At 53.8% G+C, this 19,785-nt stretch overlaps 3 protein-coding genes across 3 annotated transcripts; 2 read left to right on the forward strand and 1 right to left on the reverse strand.

The window, feature by feature from the left end:
• Positions 1–10,265: 10,265 nt before the first annotated feature.
• Positions 10,266–12,044, reverse strand: BZA05DRAFT_382557 (RTA1 like protein-domain-containing protein). The gene is made up of 4 exons (XM_051482128.1): positions 11,471–12,044; positions 11,256–11,394; positions 10,790–11,193; positions 10,266–10,727 (listed from the first exon to the last, which is right to left on the reverse strand). Exons 1-4 carry the CDS (start codon positions 11,670–11,672, stop codon positions 10,561–10,563), a joined length of 912 nt encoding a protein of 303 aa, XP_051344424.1. The 5' UTR covers positions 11,673–12,044; the 3' UTR covers positions 10,266–10,560.
• Positions 12,045–18,105: 6,061 nt separating this feature from the next.
• Positions 18,106–18,957, forward strand: BZA05DRAFT_15267 (uncharacterized protein). The gene is made up of 2 exons (XM_051479021.1): positions 18,106–18,484; positions 18,567–18,957. The coding sequence occupies exons 1-2, from the start codon at positions 18,272–18,274 to the stop codon at positions 18,831–18,833; spliced, it is 480 nt and encodes a 159-aa protein (XP_051344425.1). The 5' UTR covers positions 18,106–18,271; the 3' UTR covers positions 18,834–18,957.
• Positions 18,958–19,785, forward strand: BZA05DRAFT_15271 (uncharacterized protein). The gene is made up of 2 exons (XM_051479022.1): positions 18,958–19,169; positions 19,237–19,785. Exons 1-2 carry the CDS (start codon positions 19,082–19,084, stop codon positions 19,734–19,736), a joined length of 588 nt encoding a protein of 195 aa, XP_051344426.1. The 5' UTR covers positions 18,958–19,081; the 3' UTR covers positions 19,737–19,785.

Genomic DNA, 19,785 nt, shown 5'->3' on the forward strand with positions numbered 1-19,785 from the left:
AGTCGGTCGTACTCTGGAACATAGAGGCAGTCTCGGTAGATCAGTCGCCCGTTGACTTCACGGCATTCGGCCAAGGAGATCTCCTTCGAGTGGCGTGTACCATTTCGGAGTAGCTCGAGGATTCGATTTGGGACGGGGTCTATGTCGTAGCCTTCTGTTATCAGTGACGTGAGGAGGGGACGGTCTTGTTCGGGTGTGTTGGTTGCTGCCAACCGGAGCTCTTCCGGTAGGTTATCCGGTTTCAGGACTGCCTGCTGGTTGGCAAGCAGTCTTTCATCCCCTTCTTTAGGGAGGTCTCCTGACCTCCTGGTCAGTGCATCCGGTTTTCCTCCCGCTTTGCCTGGTCGGTAGACAATCTTGAAATGGAAACGGGAAAGGAACTCTGACCATCGCGCTTGTCGTCGGTTGAGTAGTTTCGTTGTCATGAAATACTCCAGATTCTTGTGGTCGCTTAGGACTTGGATGGGGTGAGGAGCGCCCTCCAGGTGTGGTCTCCACTCCTCAAAGGCGCGGATGATTGCAAGGAGTTCTTTGTCATAGATCTCGTAGTTGCATTCTGCCGGGGAGTGTTTCTTGGAATAGAATGCCACTGGGTGCAGGATTCCCTCGTCGTCGTACTGAGATAGGACTCCGGCAGAGACGTAGTCGGAGGCGTCAGTTTCCACTACTATCTCCCGATCGTAGTCGAAGTGCCGGAGGATCGGGGCCGAGGTGAATGCTGTTTTTAGTTCGTCGAATGCTTTCTGCTGTTCCGGTCCCCACACGAAGGGAACATACTTTCCATCCTCCTTCTTGGTCAATGCTGTCAATGGGGATACCACCTTGGAATAGTCTTGGATGAATCGCCGGTAGAAGTTCGCAAATCCCAGAAAGCATTGCACATCGGTGACGGTACTCGGCTCCTCCCATTCCAGTATGCAGGAGACTTTCGATGGGTCCATCTTGATCCCGTTTGTTGTAATGATCAGTCCCAAATACTTGACTTCGGTCTGGTGGAAATGACATTTTTCGGGTTTGAGATGCAGACCGGCTGCTGATAAGGCCTGAAGTACTTTCCTGACATGTTTCCGGTGTTCATCTAAGGATCCGCTGTAAATGAAGACGTCGTCGATGAATGCGGTACAGAAGTCGTCGAGGAACGGGCGTAGCACATCATTGATCAGAGCTTGGAAGTCGGCAGGGGCGTTGGTGAGGCCGAAGGGCATGACGAGGGATTCGAAGAGCCCATAGCGTGTCCGGAAGGCAGTTTTCCACTCTTCTCCTTCCGCCATCCGCACAAGGTTGTAGGCACCACGGATATCCAGGGTAGTGAAGTATTTTGCCCCGGATAGCCGCATCAGAGTTTCTTGGAGGAGTGGGAGTGGGTACCTGTTCTTGATTGTTCCTTCGTTCAGGCCCCTGTAATCCACACACAGGCGTAGGGAGCCGTCCGATTTCTTGACAAACAGGATTGGCGATGCTGCTGGAGAGGAAGAGGCACGGATGAAACCTTTGCGGAGGTTGTCGTCAAGCCATTCCTTCAGTGCGACAAGCTCCGTTTTCGAAAGTGAGTACAGGGGTCCGTATGGGGGCGTAAATCCCTCCTTGAGTGGAATCTTATGGTCGTAGTGTCGGTGCGGGGGCAGGTTCTGGGCAAGGGCTTCAGAGAATAGCGGTAGGAACTCGTGGTATTCGTGAGGGATATGTGCCGTGGGGTCCTTGTTTCCTTCCAGTGCGCCGTTGACCTCGGCAAGCGTGGTGTTGAAAATCGTGAGGCTTTCCTTGTTGACCAGTTCTTGGAATGACTCCATCTGTAAGGCTGAGATTCTGACTGTGCTTTCCCTTGAAAGGTTAGTGCATTCTTGGTGATTCTTCCTTGGGGGAGACGTAATGTAGCGGGCCACGATGTCGCCGGCCCCCGCGCTTACCGCTGGCTCTTGCTGAGCTGCTTTTGACGCGAGAGCATAGGTGGATACGTCAGGTGGGTCGGTGGTGATTCCATGTGCAACTGTGGGCACCGCATTGCAGTTGGCTGTGCAGTATTGGGAGCCAAAGGTGAGGGTTCGGGAGCTGAACCGGATGGCCACATCGTGGAGGTCCATCCAGGGGATTCCGAGTACAACGGGGGTAGTGGCCTAGTTTGGTGACAAACATAGGGATTTCCTCGTGGTGTTCCTGTATGGACAGGGTGGTGGTGGCAACATGTGTGATGTCGCCTGACTCGATGGGACGGCCATCGATGACTTCGAGACTTCGCGGGGATTTCAGGGGTACGAGGGGTAGGTGGTGATGGCGGGCGAAGTCTTTGTCTACAAATGCAATTCCGGTTGCCCCACAGTCGATCAGCGCATGCGTGGCAATAGTTTTGTCACCAAACGAAAGGTTACACAATACAACAAGATGTTTTCCTTCCATTGATGATTCTTCCACAACCATTCCTGACACTGAAAGACTAGACAAACGAAAAATAGGGGACATAGGAGACAAAGACTTATCCTGGGTACGACCAACAACAGTGCCATCAAGCGGTTGTTGGTCTAGGCTTTTCCCGACTGCTGGGAGGTCTCGCCGCAATCCTGGTTGCAGTTGTGATAGGTGTGAGTCGGGGTGGTGTTGGTGGGCTGGGCTGACTCCAGCCGGGCAACGGCTGCTCGGAACGGATTTCGGTTCTTGTTGGGGCAGTGCCTGGCCATGTGGCCACTTCCCCCACAGTACAGGCAGCGGCCTTCGCGGAGCCGGGCAGCACGCTCTTGGTCTGGGATCCTGCGGCTGTTGGCACTCAAGTCCATGGCTCCGGGGGCCGTTCCTGTGGCAGTGGTCGTCGCGGGCATGGTGTTGTGGGTGGTGTGCCTGAGCGGCGCCGTCGGGTGTGGGGCGCTACTCTGCCGAGGGGGGTTGGTGGTGCGACGTCCCTCACGAAGTTGGAGGGCACGCAGCTCGGAGTCAAGGCGTTGACAGAGGGCCACAAACTCATCGTAGTTGAGGCCCTGAGTACGGCCCACAAGTTGCCGGTGGAGTTCGATGGATACTCCCTCTCGCAGCGCGTCAAGTTTCGCATGCTCGTCCCAATTGAGCTTGGAGACAAGCATCTGGAATTCCGCAAAGTAGGAGGTGAACTCCTTATTGCCTTGTTTCAGGTGGTGTAGCTTGGCTCGAGCGGTGGCCGCTGGGTCAGGGTCACCAAATGCGTTGTTCAGGAGTGTGATGATCGCATCAGCGTCGGTGAGGGTGATGTTGTGATTCTCGATGTACGGCAGGATCTGGGCTTGGGCGCGGCCTTCCAAGCGGTTGAAGGCATAGGCCATTCGGAGTGCTGGAGTTGGGAAACGGGCTGGGTCGCTGTACAGCTTGAGTCGAAGTTGCGCAACGAACCCTTCCAGTTTCTCGCGTGTTCCGTCGAACATGGCTGGCTCTGGGACACGCTCAGCGCGGCTTTGAGGTTGGGTTTCGACGGTTGCGAGGCGGTTGGCGATGCGGCGGGCGTCGGCAAGTTGTTCTTCGAGGTCGTCGAATCGCCAGGTCGGTACGGCTATTGGGGACTGGGTGATTGCGCGGGCGAGGATTCTGAATTCATTGTACAACCCCATCAGGGTTGCATCATCGGCGGGTACATCATGATTGACGATGATTTCGAGTTGTTCGTAGATGGCGGCGGGAATTTCTCGGTAGAAGGGGGGTGCCACTGGTACTTCGTCCTGCTGGGGGACGTCGGGTACCTGAGTGTTGGTGGCCATGGTAGTTCGCTAGGTGGAGAGATAGGGGACGCAACAAAGTGTAACGGCACGGTCGGGCAAGGCTCCAGGTAGCGAAGTCGGGCTGGGGATCGGGTTCTGGGTTCAGTAGAGGCAAGACGGGTTCAGGAGACAAGGTGAGGCAGGGCTCAGTGCAGACGGCAACTGAGAACAGAGGCAGGGACAAGGACTACGGCGCAGACGGCAGCCGAGGCAAGGACAGAGGTAACAGTGGTTGAATTAACAAGTTGTTGCGTGAAGAACTAAATACAGAGGGGCAACGGCCCGTTTATATAGAAAATCCTCCACTTCTTCCCGCAACCTGACAATGACCGTGGGCGTGTGCCAGACCCTGAGAAATCCACCTTGCCAGTACCCCACTTCCGTGACTCATACCCTGCGCAGCCGCACTACCCCTGTTTCCTGCACACAGCCCCAATCTCCTGCGACTCATTGCTGCGCTATCCCTGCTCCCTGCACACAGCCCCAAATCCTCTGCGACTCATCCTTGCACTGCCGGTGCACTGCCTCTGCACTGCCCCCCAACTCTCCCGATCCTTGTGCCGACCCTCCCTTCGTCATTCCATCGCGAGCCGTGACAACGGTACCCACAGTAGCTCACGGTATCACCACAGACCCACCGGAACTACCTTACGCTCTCGCACCAAACGTAGCTCTGGAGGAGCCAGCGGTAAGCGCGGGGGCCGGCGACATCGTGGCCCGATACGTTACGTCTCCCCAGATCAATGAACACCAGCAGGATGCTAACCAGAGAAAACCCACGGTCAGAATCTCAGCCCTCCGAATGAAGTCTTTCCAGCAGATGGCAGGAAAGGAGAACCTCACCATCTTCACCACGACCCTGAGGGAGATCAATGAAGTTCTATCTGAAGAAAAATAGAGCTCAACCGCCCACATTCCCCCCGAATATCACGAATTTCTCCACCTCTTCTCCGAAAGGTTGGCGCAGAACCTACCACCCCATCGGCAATACGACCACAAGATCCCACTAAAGGAAGGATTTGTGCCCCCTTACGGACCCCTCTATTCGCTCTCGAAAACCGAGCTGGTCGCACTCAAGGAATGGCTTGACGACAATCTGAGCAAGGGATTTATCCGTGCGTCCTCATCACCAGCGGCATCACCGATCCTGTTTGTCAAAAAACCGGACGGCTCCTTGCGACTGTGTGTGGACTATCGAGGCCTGAACGAAGGAACCATCAAGAACCGCTACCCACTTCCCCTGCTCCAGGAAACCTTGATGCGACTGTCCGGTGCAAAGTATTTTACAACACTGGATATCCGCGGTGCTTACAACCTGGTACGAATGGCAGAAGGGGAGGAATGGAAAACGGCCTTCCGGACCCGCTACGGACTTTTCGAATCATTGGTAATGCCTTTCGGGCTAACCAACGCGCCAGCCGACTTCCAAGCCCTGATCAACGACGTTTTACGACCGTTCCTGGACGGCTTCTGTACCGCCTTCCTAGATGACGTCTTTATCTACAGCGCGTCACTGGAAGAACACCGAAAACAGGTCACCAAAGTGCTACGCGCCCTTTCATCGGCCGGACTGCATTTAAAACCGGAGAAATGCCACTTCCACCAGACAGAGGTCAAATACCTGGGCCTGATCATAACCACGGAGGGTATTAAGATGGATCCTGCCAAAGTCTCTTGCGTACTCGAATGGGAAAAACCGACGACGGTAACGGATGTGCAGTGTTTCTTGGGCTTTGCGAACTTCTACCGACGCTTTATCCAGGACTACTCTAAGGTGGTATCTCCCCTGACGGCAATGACAAAAAAAGGAAAATGGGAAGTACGTCCCCTTCGAATGGGGTATTGACCAACAGCAAGCCTTCGACACTCTCAAGACTGCCTTCACTAGCGCCCCGATCCTCCGACATTTCGACTACGACCAAGAAATAGTGGTGGAAACTGATGCCTCGGATTACGTATCGGCCGGTATCCTCTCCCAGTATGACGACGATGGAATCTTGCATCCAGTTGCCTTCTATTCAAAGAAACACTCCCCGGCGGAATGCAATTACGAAATCTACGACAAAGAATTATTGGCGATTGTTCGGGCCTTTGAAGAATGGAGACCACACCTTGAAGGAGCCGCGCACCCGATCCAAGTTCTGAGCGACCACAAGAACCTGGAATACTTCATGTCAACCAAGTTGCTCAACCGCCGGCAAGCACGATGGTCGGAATTCCTGTCCCGTTTCGACTTCAAAATCGTCTACCGACCTGGTAAAGCAGGAGGGAAACCGGATGCATTGACAAGGAGGTCCGGAGACCTCCCTAAGGAGGGGGATGAAAGACTGCTGGCGAACCAACAAGCAGTCCTCAAGCCCCAAAACCTGCCAGAAGAATTGAGATTGTCAGCAACCAACCCGTTGGAAGTACCCCGTCCCGCACTCTCTACCCTGATAACCAAAGCATATCAGGCAGATCCAGTGCCGAACAAGATCCTCCAACTGCTCAGAAACGGAACACGCCACTCAAAGGACATCTCGCTCGCCGACTGCAGCGAAGTCAACGGACAATTACATTACCACGATTGCCTCTACGTTCCTGAACACGACCCACTCAGACTTCGCCTGATCCAGGACCACCACGGCCCGCCGGCTATGGGCCATCCCGGAAGAGCAAAAACCTTGGAACTCCTGGCCCGGAACTACTACTGGCCCCAGATGCGGAAGGACGTTGACCGATTCGTGAGGAACTGCCACACTTGCAGACGAACCAAAGCAACAAGACACGCCCCCTACGGTGTGCTCCGCCCACTCTCAGTACCCGAGAAACCCTGGCAACATATATCCGTCGACTTCGTAACCGGACTCCCTCCCTCAAAAGGATTCGATGCCATTTGCGTATTTGTGGACCGCCTCACCAAGCAACGACACCTGCTCCCCTGCAACACGACCATCACCTCCGAGGGACTCGCCGAACTATTCTGCGATCGGATCTTCAGATACCACGGACTACCCAACACCATCGTATCGGACCGGGGCCCCCAGTTTGCCTCACGATTTTGGAAACATCTATGCTCTTGCCTCAAGATCGACGCACGGCTCTCCACGGCGTTCCACCCGCAGACAGACGGTCAAACAGAGAGGATGAATGCGGTAATGGAACAACACCTCCGGGCATACGTGAGCTACCTGCAGGACGACTGGGTCGACTACCTATTCTTAGCAGAGTTCGCTGGCAACAACCAGGCATCCGACACCACTACCCTGTCCCCGTTTTTTGCTAACCTAGGCTACCACCCCCGTTGCGACTTCGAGCTTGACATCCGAACCGACACGAACGAAGAGCGACAGGCGCAGACAGCGGCAGAGCGACTCCAACAGATCCACGTCGTTGCCCGAAGTGAGATGCGCTACGCCCAAGCACGGCAGCAGGACGACACGGACCGGCACCGAACCCCCGCACCGGCCTTCCAGCCTGGAGACATGGTATGGGTGGACGGCCGAAACTGGCGGACGGAGCGACCAAGCCGAAAACTGGAAAACAAACACCACGGACCCTATCGGATTACCCGAGCCATCGGAACCCACGCATACGAACTGGACATCCCGAACACCATCCAAAAGCACCGCACCTTCTCAGTGTCCCTCCTCCATGCATCGGCCGACGACCCCCTCCCCGGCCAGATCCTGCCGCCACCGTTACCGGTAATTGTGAACGACCAAGAAGAATGGGAGGTGGAGGAAATGCTGGACAGCAGAACGCTGAGGGGAAGACTCCAGTACCTAGTCAAGTGGAGGGGTTTCACGGCACCGACGTGGGAACCTGAGGAGAACCTTGTGGACGTACAGGCATTGGACGACTTCCACCAACGGTACCCAACGAAGCCTGGACCAGTTCAACTTGCTCTCGTGGGAACTCGAGCCTTAGGAGGGGCTACTGTCACGGCTCGCGACGGGACGTTCGAGGAAGAGTCGGAACAGGGGTGGGAAGGCAGCGCGGGGGCAGTGCAAGGGGCTGCGCGGGCGGCAATGCAGGAATGAGCCGGAGGAATTGGGGCTGTGTGCAGTAAGCAGGGGTAGTGCGGCTGCGCAGGGTATGAGTCACGGAAGTGGGGTACTGGCAAGGTGGATTTCTCAGGGTCTGGCACACGCCCACGGTCATTGTCAGGTTGCGGGAAGAAGTGGAGGATTTTCTATATAAACGGGCCGTTGCCCCTCTGTATTTAGTTCTTCACGCAACAACTTGTTAATTCAATCACTGTTACCTCTGTCCTTGCCTCGGCTGCCGTCTGCGCTGTAGTCCTTGTCCCTGTCTCTGTTCTCAGTTGCCGTCCGCACTGAGCCTGCCTCACCTTGTCCTCTGAACCTGTCTTGTCTCTGCCGTACCTAGAACCCGATTCCGAGCCCGACTTCGCTACCTGGAGCCTTGCCCGACCGTGCCGTTACACCGGCAGAGTTCTTCGCTCAAAGTTCTCTGCCCCCATCGGTCGATGTTCGATTCTCTCGTCATAACAGTTTTTCCCTGGATCGGAGTTCCTACTGCGGGGCCCTATGAACGGAGATCTCAAAGTCCTCTGGACTGTTATCCCGATCTCCCGCATCTCCGATCACTGTCTAGACTCTGGAATCCGTTTGCTCCCTCCTTCCTATCTTGTCCTCGATCGCTTCTAACTATCCTTTCGGCTCGCAACTCTATTCTAATCACCCGAACTATCTAATCACATCTCTTGCGACCGTGGTGACCTCAGATACCTATCGGGGTGTCACACCTCTGTATTTAGTTCTTCACGCAACAACTTGTTAATTCAACAACTGTTACCTCTGTCCTTGCCTTGGCTACCGTCTGCACCGTAGTTCCTGTCTCCACCCTTGCTCCTCAGTTGCCGTCTGCACTGAGCCCTGTCCTGCCTAGTCTTTCCGCCTCGTCGCGCCCTTCTGCAGCCCAGTTCCTGTCTATCTGTCCAACCGTCTTCGCTACCTGCAACCCAGCCCAACCGTGCTGTTACAGCCCGGCCGTGCTGTTAGAGTATCGGACTTCACCGTGCATCACCCATATCGCCAATCGCTGTTTAGACTCTGGATCCCGTTTGCTCACTCCTGTCCAACTGGTCTCTATGCTATGACTATGTTTTCCTGTGTTCTGATCACTTCCAAATGAACCGCTCTTGCTATGACTACCCGTGTCACAGTTCAGAAATCCTGGCCTTAAGTAGCTACTGGGATGATGGCCTTCTGCCATCAAAATATCTTTTGGCCGAGTGGTATAGTACTATCCGAGTGTACTTTATTACAACCGGAGAGTTTATCCGGGTGTCACAGGAAACTGGTGGTCCGAAACTGCATCTTAATGTTTTGTGATTGATTGGAAATGCGGTTGACACTCAAGCTGGGTCTAAGGGAAGTACCTACATGGAAGTACACAGAAGTACATTGTTGATTGGGATCCACCTCCAAAAATGCTACTGATTTTACTGACTCGAGTGACGTAAAGTGACGCGGCAAGTCTCCGGGCTGGTCGATCAGGCTGGTCCCCTCCCCCGCCACGGCGACGGTCACTAGCGGTGTGGAGCATGGATGTGAGCAGAGCCTCCAGCAGTTATGTTGGTTCAACTGGTTGAGCTAACGAACTGGTTCAGTTGCTGGGTAGGTATGTAGATTGTAGCCTTGTAGCCTTGTAGCCTTGTAGCCTTGTAGGCAGTTCAGTTTGGTTGGTTTTTTCCAGGAGGCAGATTTTTTAGTTGGTGCGGTTTACTCTTGATTTGATTTGTATGTAACTCAAGTAGTTTAAATTGTTGAACTGTTACATTGTGTACACTGGCGGTTGGAAAGAGGACTTGGAGGGCTTGTCGGTAGTTATCCGCCAGACGGCATGGCCTCTGTCCTTTGTCCTTCGACTCCACAGTCTCGGCCGAAAACTCGCCCGATTCCAACTTCTAACTTCCAACTTCCAACTTCCAACTGTTGTCGGGGAAGGGTGTGAGATATGGAGCAGGAGAAGGTGAGGGGAAGGGAAAGGAAGAGGGAGGCGTGGAGGGGAGGCGAAGGGGGCGAGGTAAAGCCGAAGCCTCGGGTTACAACTTACAGGCATGAAGCATTCCTCCCCGGGGGTTCTCCGCACTATCTGTCTGGCTGTCGCATCTGGTCTCGGTCATGGACCCTTTTATACCCCGCACCTCGGCGCACAGACGGTTAGAGAGTGACTCTCCCCTCTCCCGTCAGCGGCGCGATAATCGACCGGCATTTCTGTCCGTTCTGATCGACTGGTTCACTCCCAAACTCGGCCCTGCGCGTCTGCACTGTATCCTCCGACGTGACCCTCCGAGCGGCCGGGACTATCATGGGGCCGGGAGTACTTACGGTACTATATATGTAACTGCCTCGCTCTAGGACTCGGGACTCAGGAGTGGCGAGGGATGAGGTTGAAGTTGAAAGTAGAATTTTTATTATAGTGCTTTGCTTTAGTTGAGCCTGGGAGATCGCGGAGGTAGACTTAGCTATCACCGTCCATACAGTCGTCTTGGTGGACTCACTCGGTCACTGGTAGTCACACGGTTGAAGTCACTGAGCTTGCGAGGTGATCAAGAGCATCGTTTTTTTCTCGTTCTAGATGTAGGATAGAAGAAGAAGAAGAAACATAGTGTAAGATATCTAAACCCAAAGAAGCAAAGATAAAGAGAAAGACCAAAGAAATCCTTGCCCCACAGTCCATCCATAGCTCCCTCCCTCCCTCCAAAAATAACCAGCAAATATCCTCCGCCAACACACAAAATATGCAATATTAACGCCAAATGCTAATGCAGAGCAAACGAATCATCCCAGGTAAATAGGCAACAACAAAAGAAATTCCCGCTGCGCCTCGCGCAGTTCTACCTGTGTTCTACCATCTCGACGTCGGATGCATCGCCGGCCAACTTCTCGTTTGCGCGCACGTTCCAGGCCTCCTGCAGACAGAACCCGGGGTGGAACACGTTCATGGACAGGACCGCAGCGATAACCATGATTCCCTCCAGGACGAAAAAGTAGGTCTCGTTGGCTGTGTTCTCAGTTAGTTATTGGACGGAAGTATATCGTGTGTAGAGAAAGGGAGAAACCAACCGACTAACGCTCCATGCCATCCCTGGCTCAACTCGATCAGACGGTAGATACTCCTGATCTGGATGCATACGGTGGCGAAAGCGATCATTCCCAAGAAGCCCTTGAAGCGCCTGGTATCACGGAGGTGGGCAAAGGTCGGGTTCAGCTGGCGGCCGCTGGTGATGACGCGGTAGGCATACTCGCCACAGAGGATCATGAACAGCGTCAGGGTGAAAACCTGGAAGGCAAGACCGGCCACCATGATGTTGGTGCCGGCTGTCGCTGAGCCGCCGTCTTGCGTACTGACACTGGCCATGCCTCCGCCGGCTCCTTGGAGAACGAGAGAGAGGAAGTCGCAGCAGATGAAGATCTGGGTGTAACGGATAGGCTGGAGGCGGGATATGTCGGCGCCGTAGATTGAGACACTGGGGGAGTGGGTTAGTTGCTTGATCGAACGAGGACTAGGGAAAGGAGGAGAAGAGCGTACATCCTAGAGAGGCAAAGGTAGATTCCAGCGGCGAAGAAGGCGGGGCCAAAAGTGAGGCAGCAGATCTGGATGAGGAAGGGATTCATACTGAAAGGATCGTTATGTGCCATTACTCGGCCCATGTACCCCAAGATCTCGCCTGAAGAAACACCGGAATATTAGCCAGTCCACCAAGATAAACAGCAGCAGCAGCAGCAGGACGTAAGGGAGCATACAGATGTTTCCAAGAACCATAGCAATGGCAAAAGTCCATGTCCGAAACCAAACTCCCTGCCCAACGAAGAGAACGAGTGACACGGCAAAAAAAGCCAGTAAAAGGGAATTGAGCGGAAGAGAAGGAAGGTAGTCGAAGTAAGATGCGTCGATGGGACAGGTCTCCTTCGTGCAGACGAAGTCGAGGGCTGTTCTGTTCGACATTGCTGCTGCTGTTGTTTGTAATAAGGCTGTAGGATGTAGGCAGCAGGCTGATGTGGGTAAACAATGCGGCTCGGAGGAACCAAGATACCGATTGGACGAAACCCTGACGGGGGAACCGTTCAAGATATAAGCAACGGGATCTCACGAAACGAAAGCGAGTAAAGTTTAGAGTCTGCGAGTGGGGCAGTAGGAATAAGCTTAAGCTGCTGAGTGGAGATGGTGGTAATGGCGATGTCTGTGTGAGATTTTTATTTTCCTGGGGAGCGAAGTACCATATGGTATATAAAGTCCGTCTCGGAGGGTTTGATTGTCCGTGTGCGTCGCTTGCAGTTGCACATACAGCATCCTCGGAGGCGCAGTTCCACCTTGCTCGCTTCGGCTTACGCGACTAGAGCTGCAGAACTGCAGAACTGCATTGCCAGTAGGAATTGTCCAGCAGTGGGGTCATAGGTAATCATGGTCACATCGCATCTTTTTTTGGAGATCATGGTGCTTGCGCCGTGCGCTGTGCGCCATTCACCTAGCTAGGCTTCCCCGCTGCGGCTCAGCAAACCGCAAGGCCCGCAGCTCCCAAAACCTCGAGTTACGGCGATTAAAAGTGAGAATCGGTGAGACTCGTCTGTTTGGAGGAGAATTCAACCAGCGAGGCCCGCCTGTTCGGCGGAGAGTTCACCCCACGGGTGTTGAAGTTCTCGCCAATTCTCCAGTAGTTTTAGCTATGGTTGGATTATTGGTTGGATTCATACGCATCGTCGGAGTCCGAAAGTCCCGGCCCGACTGCAAACTAGGGCCAATCTCCCCGCGTACGAGGGACCCTAGGCAGCGCCGAACGACTGGGTGGGCTTTTTCGTTTCGCAGTTGGCCTGCAGAGCAATGCCTGGGTGCCAAGTTGCCAACCCACAGCCCAGTGCTTATCTTATCGTTGCTGCTGTCGCCGGAGCCGGCGGCCGGGCTCGCTCCGGGCTCAATAAGTACTGGTACCTAGTCAGGGCCATGCCCGGACGGCATCATTGGCCAGTCCCGTTTGGTGCTGATGATGGTGATACGAGATGTACAGGGTGCCGGCATGTATGTACAATATACTACCTATACATCGAACGCGTGTCGTGACGCCGTCGACTCTACTCGGATCTACGTGGCTGACGATTCGCAGATGTTTTCTTTTCCGCACTTGTGGTGGGTTGTGTGTTGTGTGATGGACATACGGCTTCGATTCGTTTTCGCTCTTACTACTATGTACTCTACCTAGTACTCTGCACACCTGCGAAGTGCACGGACGATGATACCCGGCATTTCGGCGCGGACCCGCCTACTCCATCCATCGACTCAGATATATCGCTATTGAGATTTACAGTGGATGCGATCGCAGTGAATAGATGGACAATGGAACACCCAACAGCCATCGCACCGAATCCCGAATCATTGGTAAGTATAGAGCATACCCGTACTGTAGTAAGTATATTCCCTCGGTTTATTCCCAGTCTCACCGTGAGTACTCCGGTTACGTATAGATGGCTAACAGAGACATTAGATTAAAGGCGGGGGAACTTTCGCGCAGCAAAGCCTACGTCTATCCAAGTATGATATGCATACGAGAAGCGCAGTTGTGCAGAAAGGCGATCTCGTGGGAGCAGTGCCCCCCGATCGGATCGTCCGGACCATGCTCAGGCGCCACACAAGCCTACCCTGCAGCCTCACAAGGCTGAGCCGCGCCCTTGGATTTAGCCACACCCCGCCGGAATAATCCAATCGACTGCCTACATCCTACGTCGACGTTGGATGACGATTTGCAGCGGCAACATCTGAGCCACTCCTCTCGTATCGACACTTTTTGTTTCTGGAAGAGCTGTTGTTGATCACTGTATTTTGGGAAAGAAGAAAGTGCTGTTGAAGCTTTCATTCGACTCGGAGACGCCCGTTTAACTGGCGCGCGCGGCTCATGCACAGCAACAGCCACAACACACCTTTGGCTCGAACACCGCATGGCGATATCTGAAGATGATGCCAGCTCTGGACGGTAAGGTCGATTCCCCTTTAGTCTCTAACCTGGTGGCCCCTCACCTGTTGTCAGCAGCCACACTGCACGGCACATCGTGAGCCCGTGGGCGCAGTTGATGACAAGGTGATGCACACGGCGCCTTCCCCTTATGGTTCCTATCCAAGCGATGAATTGCGATACTCATGCACCATGCATTGGCCTCCGCGTACGTGTATCATCAATATCGCTTCACGTCGGCCACAAAATGCGTCGCAAGCCCGACCATTTACACATTGAAGATACTGGTTTTCACATCCACAGGCTTCAATCCAAAACGTTTGGCCGGGTATTTCGGCACATTTAACGACTGCATGGTGTAGGAGAATCTGCGCTGCTGTGGAAAGGGAGACTCGGCCCCACAGTTTTGGCACGGGATGACCCCGTCACGGAGGCTCTCCGTGAGCGAGTGAGCGAAACGCAGCTTTCCCCTGTCTCCATGAGATTTCTTTGAATACAAAATCCTCCCTCCTTCGCTAGAGATAGGTACGGGAGCAACAACTACCGCTGGCAAGCTCGAGGGGGGACGGGGGGCGGGCTAAGCCTATCCTATCAATGCGAACCATGGGTTATGTATGGTAGAGTGCTTCACTCGTATTTCCAACGAACCCTCCCCCGCGCAGACGGGACAATAGTCCTCCGGTCGGTAGCCGACTTACGCCGTCGAGTTGGACTGGAGGACTGGAGTATACAAGGGGACATAGGTATCATTGCAGCGAGCGGTTCGAATGGCTGCGAAGCGGTTCCCTAAAGACGGCGACGGTGGCACTCGAATTGTTGGCAATATCTGAGAGTCTTCCATCTTTGCTGAGACGGCCAGACAGATGTCGAACTTCAGTCTCCAGACTCACTCGCGGGCTGTGGAGCCGAAACCAAACGCCGCGGAGCAGTGGCCGTTTGGAACCCCCACGTCCACGTCTGCAACGATGCAAACAGCCCCCGCGACACTGATACGCTTCAGACGGGCAGGATTTAGGCAACGAAAGCTCGAAGGTGAGTGGTGCAGTTGGCTGGTGCCCTCTTCCTTCTCCTGCCTATGGGCCCTGGTACCCGTATGTAGCAATCTTCTGGCGGACCGCTATGGGTATTGACCTAGGAAGGTCTTTGCAGCAGTAGGTATCCAACAATCCATTCGCATTCCTTTTTTTCTCTTCGCTCCCCCCACCCCTCCTACTATATCCCGCTATATCCGTTAACCACAACGTAGAAAGAAAACACATCGGCGTTCCACCCAGCGTTTTCACCGACGATCAAGCTGCAACTACAAGGCAGATTTCGATAGTCGAGGCCACGGAGGGTACCTATCACCGGCATTCCATACGCGCTTCGAACTTAGCATCACTTGATCAAGCCGTTTGCTCGTAACTCGGCCGTTCATGCCAACAGTGCAGTGATGGCTCGTGGACCTTCCTCCAGCCAGCCAGCCAGCCAGCCAGCAAGCAAGCATTGTTGGATAGGTAGACGAGAGGACGGCTAGGTACTGGCAGATCAGTCTCGATTCCTCGACCTAGAGAAGGATAAAGTCCTCTTGACAGCTGGTTCAACACTGCAGGCTTCCCACCAGGTGTTCTCGTGGGCCGTTCTATCTCAGAGGCCGCTGGGCTCAGGTGGGAGAGCACGTAGAGTAAGTGCCTCCATTCCACTCCACTGACACATATCGACAGTCGACTTCGCAGTTGTCGAGGCTGGACACGAAGGGGAACATGCGCATCGATCAGCCTACCGACAGTCGACTCCGCAGTTGTAACTTCTTAAGACACGAAGGAGAACATGCGCATCGATGAGCCCTACCTACCGTCCATTCAAACCTCCTCGGTGTTGCCGTGAAGCCTGTTGACGGTTGCACAACTCCGCTTTCGCCGTCGAGTACGCCTTACCTACATGTCGGATTCGATCACGACGTCCGACTCGGCGTTCATACCGAACGGCAGTGCATAAGCTAGCCTTCCCTTCGCCGCCCTTTCCACGAAGATGTGATGTTTATTCCTCTACTCCTCTAGACGTGCTTCGTGCATTCAAGAAGAATGTCGTGTCCGAGGCAAGGCGTTATCTGGAATCAGGTTACATAGTTATCCCGAAGATCACAATACCGTAGTTATCGCCGTATAACGGTATGTACGGGCCGTACGGCTGAAGCCCGAGGGTCCAATAGAAACCTGCCATGTTATGTTTTGCTTTTGGCGTTTTGTTTTTCCATCGATTGCTTGCGACATATCTAGATCGTGGCAAAACATGCGCACGCCATTTCCGTGTCCGCTCTCAAACATGACCGAGGTCAAGCGGTCCAATATGGTCGTGACCTTTCCCAGAGATATGTACCTGTAGAGCGCATCAACGAAGTGAAGTTAGCAAAATAAACGTTCGCTCATCACTCCGCCTCGTCTTATGCCTCTCCATCATGAGATGTCATGATGGAGGGTGCGGAGGAACATCCGGAGTGACCTTCGTTCCTCAACCTCATCACCCTCCTCCTCCTCTCCGCCTGTCTTCCCCCCCGCTCCCACAACTCCGACTCCAACGCCTCCTAGCTGCGTCTTCCCCAGCGGCCCTGGGAATCCGCCTACCCACAGCAAGCCCACAGCAGTGGTGGCCAGAAAGGCCAAGACAGGCGAAACGCCGATACGCCGAAGGGGGCTGAGCACAATGAGCGTCGAGTGAGACGCAGTGACCCATGTAATCTCGCAGTGTGCCTTGCGTGTGATGTATGTGATGCACAAGGTCCGAGAGGAATTTCGAACACGATAGGTATCAATGGAATCCGAACCAGAACTGTGGGAAGCCTCGCAGAATCGCAGTTTTGCGCCTTGCGGAAGTTTGTGTCTCGCTATACATTTGCGAAATTAAGATTGTCGCCCTGAATTGAAGATGTTCCAATCGCTGCGAGTATTCTTGGTTGCAGAGTAGAGTAGAGAAACTGGTAGATCAAAGTATCTGGCCGCAGCACCAGTCAGTCATGATTCATGATGGTTCTTGATTCTGACGGATCGGTTGCGACGGACGTCCACGCTTCAACGTTCCTCCGACCGACGATAACGAACCCGGTACGGCACTTTCGGAACCGCTACTCTAGATATGACGGGCGCCGCAGTTCAGCCACATCATATCCTGGAGTCTAACCACCACCTTCCTCTTCGCTGGTGTATACTTACGCGTCTACTTCTAATAACCTCCCAGTTCATCTCTCTTTCTTGTCTGTACAGCCTCACTCAACTCACTTCCCCTCCACCGTCGAATAGAAACCGGCCGCCGACACGGGATCGGAATCCCCGAACCTGTGTGACACAACATATTATAGCCGTTCCGGATGTGTCAGAGGCTGAGAGCACAGCTTTCTGTTTTCTTTCTTTCTTTTTTTTTTTTGGTGCGGTGAGTCCGAGACACTGGTTAGCGGGATAGGGTTGCTCCGAGGAGGGAAATCGTCTGGAAGCTCTGCTTTCTTCCACCCTGAATCTTCCGCGAGCAGCCACGTTTCAGCTAGTTCGAGGTCTCTTCTTCCCCATTATCTTGCGATGAGCTGTGAGATGGGCTTCCAATTGAGGTTCAAATGTGTTTCTCTCTCTCTTCTTATTTTTCTTTCGTCTTTTTTCTTTCTTTTTTTCTTCCAGTCGACTCATGATGGATTGTGACTTGCGGCCGATGAGTTGAAGTTCGGATTCAATTTTGGAAGCGGATTAGTAGAGGATGTAGAGTAGAGTCGAGGCGATGAAGTCATCGCCGTTTCGTGCAACTGAATTAGCCGATTCTTTGGTGATCGGCCTTCTGCGGCTTCCTGTCGCCCGCCAGAGTCAACGCTCGCTTCAGATATCTGGGCTTTCGGGGAAAAAAGGAAACTCTTCGTTTGTGCTGTGGTGAATCCGATGTTCTCTTTTTGGAATCTGATATGTTTCGGCTCATTGACCGTCGTTCGCCGACGTTCCCCCAATCCAGACGGGCTCCGACTAGAGCAGCTGTGACTCTCGGGAGCTCCCCCAGCTTCCTTTCGCAGTACGGTACTACTAGTATATTGCCGCCAGCTACCGCGAACTGCATGCTCCGAGCCAAGATATGTATACCGGCAGGTTAGCACGGGAATCACGGAGCGGAGCTGGTGTACCAACTTTACAGACCACACGCGCTACGCCGCAGCGGCTTTCGCTAATGCCCATGCCTCTTCCCGCATGTTACTTTCGGAGCCATGGGGGAGTCCGCGCAACGGTGTCAGGCACATGTAACTAATAATGAGCAGCACCTGTCATCTCACTGTACAAGGTTAGACAGCTCTATGTATCCATAGTGGGGGGACGGGGGAAGGGCGGAGGGAGGATGGAGGAGAGAGGGGGGAGGGGGGGGGGGGGGGGGGGGAGGGAGAGAGGGATGGAGGGGGGGGGCATGGATGATGTGTATGACCTGATTGGGGCTTGTTTTACCAGCTGCCGACAGACGGATGGAGAAGCACCAACGTTTACCACCACCAGTACCATCAGTACCACCACCACCTCCTCCACCTCTACCTCCGCCCGCTATACACTTAATACTCATCAGCAACACACACGCACTTCCGTAAACGTCGACCCGCCATGACTCAATGTTATCAGATCCATCCCAGGTCTGGCTGGCGCCTGCTCACACGCTTCCCAACATTGGGGTAGTGGTCGTAGTAGTCGTCGTTGCTGGCTGGCTGTACTGCGGGGCGGTGAGTGTCGGCGTCGTACCCCGCGTAGGTGGGCTCCTCCTCCCGTATACCGATCCGCCCTGCTTGGGTCCCTCGTGGCTTGCGAGGACCTGCATACCTTTTTTTGTGAGGGACCTCATTCCTGATAAAAACCCCGGCTCCCGTCCCGATGGTTATGGGCTTCATTGACAAACATCACAACATACAGCGACATATACCACACACGCCTTCACTCACCCGTCTACCTTCAACAATCAAACAGTCCATCCTCAGCGATTGTCTTTGCCGCCTCCGGCCTCTTCTTCGTCTTCTTCTTCCTATTCATCCCCACCCTTGCGCACGTGCACGCTCCTCCTTGAGCTCCTCCTCTCTTATATATACAAACAAACCCCCTCCGAGGCTTCAGCTGTCGCCATCGCACTACCGTCAGCCGGAATACCAAAGCAGATATCGATCTGCCAGCCAGCCACCTTAAGCGCAATACCCTAATTCACGCATCGATATCGATATCAATACTTCCGCCGGCACCACCACCCCACCACACACAAACACACACGATCATGCCTGCACCCGGAAACTCCCAAGACCCCGAAGTCATCCGCCAGTGGATGTCACAGAACTTGATGAACGTCTCTTCCGGCGCGCCAGCCAACCAGAACCCATACCCTCAGCTCGACCCGCGTCTCCTTGGAGGTTCCAACGCTGCTCCCGTCGGAGGTAACCATGGTGGACACCACGGACAACACGGCAGTGGGTCCGGACGGAGATAGACGGGTCCTTGAGTCCGAGTCAGGAACGCGCGAAAAATCAGGTATGCATGCTCGATCATAAACCCATGGATGATCCGCCAGATAGGGTGCTGACAGCCCGCGTTGCAGCAGCAATGAGTCATTTCGATATTCTCCTCTCATGCCACCACAAATACATAGCTGCCTGCATCTGCATCATGATCGACGGCAGTCATGAATACACATACACCAATCACACCAATCACCACTCCGTCTCTTCTTCTTCTTTCTTTCTCTCTCTCCACTCAATAAATAGCTTTCTTCTTTGTCTGTTTGCTTTTTCATGTACACCAAAATATTCGCATTGTCCGGAGCGGGAGTGGGGGTTGCATGGGGATATATCCATTTCTATTTCAGGGTGTTCTTCTTCTTCTTTTTTTTTGTTTTCTGGGGGGCTTGTATTAGATTGTTTAGACGGCGTGCTTTGGGCGTTTCTGGATTTGCTTGTTTCTACGGTTATTACTTGTTCCGTCGCGTTTGTGCTCTTTTGGGCCGTCTTCTTCTTCCCATATATAGGTCGCATTAGATTGTATGTTGTAATACTACTGTCAACCCCCCCGCTAAGCCTTCAAAGTAGGGCTTTCGGGTAATACCTAATGAGGAAATATTCTCGCTCCCTCGCCAGAACCTCAAAATGCG

The sequence above is a fragment of the Tricharina praecox genome, assembly GCF_024521635.1.
Source record: "Tricharina praecox strain CBS 144465 chromosome Unknown BZA05scaffold_1, whole genome shotgun sequence".
NCBI lineage: Eukaryota > Fungi > Ascomycota > Pezizomycetes > Pezizales > Pyronemataceae > Tricharina > Tricharina praecox.

Bases quoted from the DNA above. Each gene is read 5' to 3' on its own strand.
- BZA05DRAFT_382557 (XM_051482128.1), bottom strand. From the start codon at position 11,672: ATGTCGAACAGAACAGCCCTCGACTTCGTCTGCACGAAGGAGACCTGT. The intron at 11,194-11,255 runs GTACGCTCTTCT...CCACTCCCCCAG, and splicing joins TACCTTTGCCTCTCTAGGAT to TGTCTCAATCTACGGCGCCG. The intron at 10,728-10,789 runs GTTGGTTTCTCC...CTGAGAACACAG, and splicing joins ATGGCATGGAGCGTTAGTCG to CCAACGAGACCTACTTTTTC.
- BZA05DRAFT_15267 (XM_051479021.1), top strand. From the start codon at position 18,272: ATGTTATCAGATCCATCCCAGGTCTGGCTGGCGCCTGCTCACACGCTT. The intron at 18,485-18,566 runs GTGAGGGACCTC...CACAACATACAG, and splicing joins GGACCTGCATACCTTTTTTT to CGACATATACCACACACGCC.
- BZA05DRAFT_15271 (XM_051479022.1), top strand. From the start codon at position 19,082: ATGGTGGACACCACGGACAACACGGCAGTGGGTCCGGACGGAGATAGA. The intron at 19,170-19,236 runs GTATGCATGCTC...CCCGCGTTGCAG, and splicing joins AGGAACGCGCGAAAAATCAG to CAGCAATGAGTCATTTCGAT.